This window comes from Priapulus caudatus, unplaced genomic scaffold, assembly GCF_000485595.1.
Source record: "Priapulus caudatus unplaced genomic scaffold, Priapulus_caudatus-5.0.1 Scaffold4399, whole genome shotgun sequence".
NCBI lineage: Eukaryota > Metazoa > Priapulida > Priapulimorpha > Priapulimorphida > Priapulidae > Priapulus > Priapulus caudatus.
Window position 1 is genome coordinate 1 of NW_014581460.1, and position 7,539 is coordinate 7,539.

The following is a 7,539-nucleotide window of genomic DNA, read 5'->3' on the forward strand; positions in this document are numbered from 1 at the left end:
CGCGAGATAACAGTCTGTGGTGTCACACTCGTCTGGTTCGTTTTACAAGATTTCATTGACAATATCTTTAATGCAAATTGGTATTTCCTCTCACCCTGCCGATAAAAACGTCTCTATTAGAGTAAAGTTTTACAAAACATGTCGGAACGCAGCATAACCTATTTATTTCGAACGGCCATCGCTAAGAAGCATCAAGCAGGTATAGCGCCATCTACGCGTCACAAATTGTGATTCATTTGGTTTATAAATATATTATTGCGATATACAGATGGCAACCGTGTGCTACCGCCTAGAAAAACTCATACGAAGTAAACACTTCCAATGCAACCAATTAAACTTGACAAAAGTTGTGTTATGGGCAGGGAAAACCATTGTCACGTGGTATATACAGGGATCAGATTGGAGAATTTAATTTTCAGCTGAAATTGAAATTAGGCAAACAGAGGAGCGAGCAATGCGAGGACCGTAGGTCATCGCCATGCTAGGGGGGTCCGGGGGCATGCTGCCCCGTAATTTTTTTAAAAGAACAGTCTGCACGAAAAACTTCCACCCTCATTGGCCCAGCGGGCCTGTAGAAATGTATAATTCACTGGCCCACACGTAGGTTTTACAGGCCCGAATCAATGATCACCATATTATGAAAAGAGAAACCGACCCGGACCGGAAACGCGGAGTTGTTGCGACCTCTAGCGGCGACAAACCACGCATGTGTTTGACTAGTTACTTCCCACTGACTAAGATCGGGAATATGATGCCCTATCGGTAAATTATTGGAAATTTTCATGCAAATATATCGGGAATTTCGGTAAATTCTCAGACTGATATCACATAAAGAAGCTGAAAGATCATTAATAGACCATTTACTCCATTTTTTTTCCACTGGCCCATCGGGCTTGTTCATTTACCAGTTGCATGGGCCCCATGGAAAATTTACTGGCCTCGGATACCGGGCCAGTGGTTAATTTCGCAGACTGAAAGAATGGTGCAATTTGGTGCATTCTAAGCTTATTCTGAACACATTATAGGAGACTCTTGAATCACCTTTCAAGTTGTTAAAAGGAACAACGAACTATGATAAGGAAATCAGGGGCCTGAAAATAGGGCAAGTTTTTTTATTAAATGTCTAGACATAATGATATTTTCTGTTTCCACCCGTCGCTTGCATTGTTTTACTCAGACATAAGCTGCCTTTCTGCGATGAGATTTGAATGAAAAAACTTCCAAGGAAAAAATTCCAACACAATGCGAATGGAACAATGAGTGCATAGTCATGCACACAATATGCACACAGCAACATGTAAACCCGGCCCCCAGGCCAGGCCCCTCTACTGCAGCCTGTGAACGAGGATTTTCTTTTCTGGTACACAAAAACAGATACACTGTATACTTCGCTGTCAGTCTACAGTCAGATGATGTTGAGCAGTTGAGGGTATATAATTTAAATGTTTACATTGTGACCCCCCTCCCAATTTTCTCAACGAATTTAGACGTTTCAGAAAATCGACCCCTGGGACTGTAAAATCCGCGGATTTCCGCGGATCCGCGAAGGAATCTCATCCCTGTATATAGCAGCTACGTGGAATAAGCGTATCCTCTCAATCTTACACGTTACACATCGGGAGCTCCGCTTTTAGCAGCCGCCCTAAATCTGATATTATAAAACGTTAAATGTGCGATCATTTTAGGTGTAACAGCCATCACTCGCCCACATCTCAGACTTTCACATCTCAAACCATTCATTTTCAGATTATCTGCGTGTCTATAATATAATATGCTATATAATCGCCAAAACCTACCTAATTTGCATTTTTTTTTTAAATATCAAAACCCCTAGCCCTTATTCATTCACATACCAAAAATGAGCAAAAACCGTTGAACCTGAACTGACTAATGGCAATTCCCATTTTTGCCAAAAAATTGCTGTGGCTCGAAAGTACGTACACATTCACATACCAAAATTTAACAAAATCGAATGAATTTAGATGGCCATTTTCATTTTTGCCAAAAAGTGGGCGTGGCTCGAAAGTAGGTCGTCTGGCGTGCTCCAAAATATGAGGTTCAAATCTCTCCCATAGGAGTAGCAACTGTATTCAATTTGATACATGTGGCTCAAACGGTTCTTGAGTTATCATTGACCGTAGGCAGACACTGAAAATGCATAGTGAAATTGCCAAAATCTACCTAATTTGCATAATTTAAAAAAAAATCAAAACCTGTGTGATATGTTTTGGGGCCAGTCCTTATTCATTTACATACTAGAAAAGAGCAAAACCCATTGAACCTGAACTGACTTATATGGCCATTTTCATTTTTGCCAATAAGTGGACATGGCGCGAAAGTAGGTCAACTGGCGTGCTCCAAAATAGGACGTTCAAACCTCTCCCATAGCAGTAACAACTATACCCAATTTCAAACGTGTGGGTCAAACGGTTCCTGAGTTGTCGTTGACCGTAGCCAAATGTTGATGGAAGGACGGACGGACTTACGACGGACAACGACCCATGGCAATAGCTCAGCTTGACGATGTCAAGGTGAGCTAAAAATTCACTAAAACTCATTTGTATTACTACTTCCATAACATTCCTTTAGCAAACCTAAACAGTGTTACGAAACTAGTACTTTCGAATGTTTACACAGTGTTTACACATCCGGGACACAGCTAGCCGATCGAGGAATCGTCGTTTTCATTTATAGTTTATTTCTATGATAAAACAAGTTGTAATTTATTATTTGATAGTATCAAGAGCGTATAAAGAAGGAGAGCGTACAACGGATAAATGCTGAAACCATGTTGCAGTATTAGTCGAATTAATAAACTCCCCGTTTTATTTTGACGATTCTTGCAGTATTATTGATCAGCTGTCCTACCTTGTTAATATAAAACAAACCGCATGTCCCTACGATGCCCCTACGCTGAGATAATGAGCGTGAAAATCTGGTATTTTCGCCGAAAACCGACTCGAGATCACTGTTTACTGTGTAGTGACTGTCTCTCGCTTTGAGATAACTTCGGGAAACCTCGCATTTTTCCGGCAATGATTGACAAATGGGATGAATGACGTCTGTTATTGATTGCCATAGTGATGACCCCCACCTGTGCCCACCTGACGCTGGATGTATAGTAAACTCTGTAGTACTGACGTGAGTCAGCGCTACCATGGCGCTACACAGTGGCGACCGGAAGCAATACACTGGCCACAAAGCGAGAGAGGGTCGCAGTAAACTGTAATCTCGAGTCGGTTTTCGGCGAAAATACCAGGTTTTCACCGCTCATTATTTCAGCGTAGGAGCATCGTAGGGACAAGCGGTTTGTTTTATATTCGCAAGGTTAGGACAGCTGATCAATAATATCCTGCAAAGAACGTCAAAATGAAACGGGCAAAGTTTCTTAATTCGACTAATACTGCAACATGGTTTCAGCATTTCACCGTTGTTCGCTCTCCTTCTTTATACGCTCTTGATAGTATGTGTTATCTACATTAGTTATGCAATCAGCAAACAAATGTAGTGTTTTCTTTCCAGGAACTATTTGCGCTAGCGTAGGCCTACTGTTCGCGTTCTTAGTCGCTTTGCTTAACAATTTATGTGTATCTATATGCCAAAACTTTCATCTAGAAAGTTTTCAAAATGCTCTAACTCGAAACACATTTCTGGCTTAATCAAAACATTTCGTGATGTTTTCATACTGCAAGTATGCTCACAGTAGGTGTATTTAGGCCAATATTTTGTTCCAAGGGTTATCCACTTTAAACTAAAGAATACAAGTTTATGTTGCCAAGGTGTGTGATTTTTGATTGTGTCACGGACTGCAGTGTTCCCGGCCATGCTTTGAATATTCTTCTGAAATCATAGTCATAGGTTGTAGTATAGCCCTGTAGCAGGAGCGAAGAGGCTACACTGGTACTACTACTAGTACTACATAAGTCCGTGCACTAGCATTCCTCCCATCCTTCGGTTAGTGTTAATTTATTCATAGAGAAGCCAGTTTATCAGCAAGCCACTGTGATGTCATCTTAGTGGCAGTCGATATTCATGTACTCCTTTTATGGAAGTAATACTATTTATTCTGTCCAACAACCACACTATGTAACATCTAAACAAACGTTGTGTAGATATATGTATGTATATACTATATAATTTGTAGTTGATCATGCTCCTGATAGTATCATGTCAGCTGCCTTCTCTGCAACCATGACTGTAGTGGCATGGGTGTTAGCTGATACAATCTCCGGCATTATAGAAGCATCAGCCACTCTCAGACCACGGACTCCACGAACCCTGAAAAAACGCAAGAGTTAATAGCAAACATGGGTTTGCAATATAGCTATTTTAAATAACATCTAAAATTGAATACAGTAAATTGCAGTAACATCATGTTAAGAATGAACATTTGTGATATCAACAGCTAGGGAAAAAGAGTGTTCATAGATGTGGAAACGATTATTGTGACTAAAGTAGCCAAACATTTTTCGAAAAGACATTCTGACATGCATCCCAACCTGCTTACACAGAGAATAAACAAATTTACATATTACATATGAAGATTATGACAACATCACTGCGCAAACAAGGAACAATGAACAGCAAATAGCAGATCGTGCCTGTTTGATTAGAATGTTCAATTGATTATGGTTGGCTGTATTTACATAGATATTAACGTGTTCACGTACTTGAGTTGTGGATCAACAACTGCAGTTTGGTCATTAGCTGCTCCCATCTTACATGTTCCTGTCGGGTGGTACATGGTGACTGTTACTGTTCTTATGGCACAGTCCCAGTAGTTGTCAGACTTGTATTCATGCTTCTCACAGCCTGGAACGATCTGATCTCGCAGTCTAGCGCCGACGGCTTTGAATGCTTTAGTCTCAGCAAACTGTAGTCCGATCTTTATGCCTAGAGAAGTAATCGTAAAAGCCATGTATGTAGTATATGTATGTAGTTGTAGCAGTATGTATGTTATTACAAGTTAAACTGTAAAAGTAGCAAGCGTGTAAAGCTGTTGAACAGCAGTGTCGCCACTTGTTGTTATTCCTGATTCATAAAGGTTCATTCAATGCACATCAAATATCTGCTGCAGTTTTAAATGCCATTACAGGAGAATTACAAATGAGAGTTCATTCAGCAAAATTATTTGACAGCATTGTGTTGCTTATCTTTTAGAATTTACCGATGAAAACACCAATCTTACCCTCTACTAAGGATTTGACATCAGATTTATCATCAAAGTAGTTTGGATCAATCTCAGGTGGATCGAGTGCGTCTGATGATTGCAGCCGTATCTCTCCAACACTCTTCGGGTGAAGAAGGAATGCAATCCACGTCGTGACTGGACGAGTCTTGTGCTCGGAAAAGTTGTAAGTCTTTAAAAACTGAAACAGTCAAACGGACATAAATATAACCTAAATTTGTCTATTCATTGTTTCATTATTAGCGATGGACAGTGAAAATATAACCGCATACTTTAAACTTCAAAGCTATTTGCTTGATTCAGCTGAAGTATAAGTACACTTCAATTTTTAACCTGTATCGGTTTTGACATGTAATTACACATATATTTTACCCTGATTGCCGTTGTTGATTTAGTTGGATGGTATAATGCACCCAACATACATAGGAAGCATGTTTCATGTGTAAGACCACTACAAAATAGAAAAACTTACGTTCTTGTTGAAGCCAATAGCATTGTATATTGCTTCATCATTTTCCATGCCCATTCCCCATGGGCAGTATTGTATTTCAATATCAGGCAATTCAAGTTTAGGATCAGCTGCTTTGGTCTTGACAATACCTACTCCATCACATAGAGGATATGCGAGAGGGCCTGCAACATACGATGATATTTTATAACAGGAATTACACTCTGTGTATAAATCAACATATATATCTGTATATGCTACCTTTTACACGTAACCTGAACATTGCCAGCACTTGGTTGAAAATGCACTTTAAGAAAGCTAGAGAGATTTTATAGAATTGTTGCTAAATGAAAACATAGAGGAAAGTGCCAAGTAATAGATTAATATTTTTTGACTAACCTTTTCTAAATAGAGCATACTGTGTGCTGGCCTTCCAACTCTTAATTTGATCGGCAGTGATTGTCATTGGTTTCTCTATCCAGAACTCGGGGTAGAAGAGGCCAGGATGGTCCTGAAGGTGCTGACCAACTGGTAAGTCAGCAACAGTTGATATCTTAAATTCAGTAGAAACGTAAATGGTTTGATCAGAATATGTTACGGATTGTGAAGTAAATAAATTGTCAGCTATGCAGTTGAAACTTCCCAATAATTACTTATAAATTACAAAGTTTGGGAGGAAATTTTGTTTGAGAGAAATTGGGTCATATATCAGTCAATCAAGTTGTCAATCATTACTTATTGAAGGCACAGTCATTATTCAGTAGATTTATTAATCGTCCTAACCAAATAAATATCAAACGGATCATACATTGAACTTGGTAAGGTGATCCTTCGGCCCAACACCAGACAACATGAGGATGTGCGGAGAACCAATGGTACCAGCAGAGAGAATCACTTCCTTTGACACACGAACAGTCTTCTTCTCAGCACCGTGAATGAAGGTGACTCCTGTCGCCTTCTTACCATCAAAGTTTATCTGAAAGCCAGCTAATATTAATATCACAATCGTCTTCTATAATTTCGAACAATACTGTTTCAGTTATAAGCTCACTGCATGATCCTCATCAATGCGTTACCTTGGTTACGTGAGTATTGATGGCTATGTCTAGGTTTGATCTGTGCATGGCTGGTCTCAGATATGCCTCAGCTGTGCTCCAACGTTTTCCATCTTTTGTGTTTGCTTGTGATTTCATAAAAACTGGAGAAAATCGGAGAACCAGTGTAATTATACAATATACGTCACCCTAATAAAGGGGAGTTAGCTAATTACTTGGTCACTACGTTAAGCATCACCGACAAGAATGGAAAATATTTCATCAGTTAAACAGCCTGTATGTAATTCATTGATAATTTATCATCACCCTCTTGATTCTCTCCATTAACATCTCCAAGTTTATAACCAAGTTCCTTTGCAGCATCTAGAAAAACATCTGCCAGTTTTGTGTATGAAGCATCAGAGATAGTCCATGGTCCACCTGACCCATGGTAACCTGTAACATAGCCATAAATAACATTTATAAATCTATCTATCTATAATACTTGAATAAAGGGGTAAAAAGTCCTACAAGCCAAATAGAATACAGCCAACAAGAAAACGTTGTATTAGACGCCATTGTATTTTGAACAGCTGGCGCTAGTGTAGGCACAGAAGCTTGATCAAGCCTGTGTTCCTGAATATTTTATAAATTTATGGTGCAAACTGAATATTATTTCTGGACTACTGGTGTTATGGATAAAGTTTAATTACTCAAGATTACACTGGAACTGAAAAATAGCCACCAAAACAATTGGCAGAGCTGGTATCCAACCGTAGATATTCTGTGTTCATCTGTTGCTATGGCGTGTTGAAACATGGCGTGCTTAGCGATGGGATCCCCTGGAGCTATACTGTAGGTTCAACCAA

General features: G+C 39.4%; 1 protein-coding gene across 1 annotated transcript; it reads right to left on the minus strand.

The window, feature by feature from the left end:
- Positions 1 to 4,118: 4,118 nt before the first annotated feature.
- On the minus strand, positions 4,119 to 7,126 carry LOC106819770 (glucose dehydrogenase [FAD, quinone]-like; the record flags this gene model as incomplete). The annotated part of the gene is made up of 8 exons (XM_014824358.1): positions 4,119 to 4,278; positions 4,671 to 4,893; positions 5,189 to 5,369; positions 5,661 to 5,821; positions 6,036 to 6,189; positions 6,445 to 6,612; positions 6,713 to 6,834; positions 6,998 to 7,126. Coding segments are annotated over 8 exons (1,268 nt in total), but the record flags the coding sequence as incomplete, so codon positions are not given.
- Positions 7,127 to 7,539: the final 413 nt, after the last annotated feature.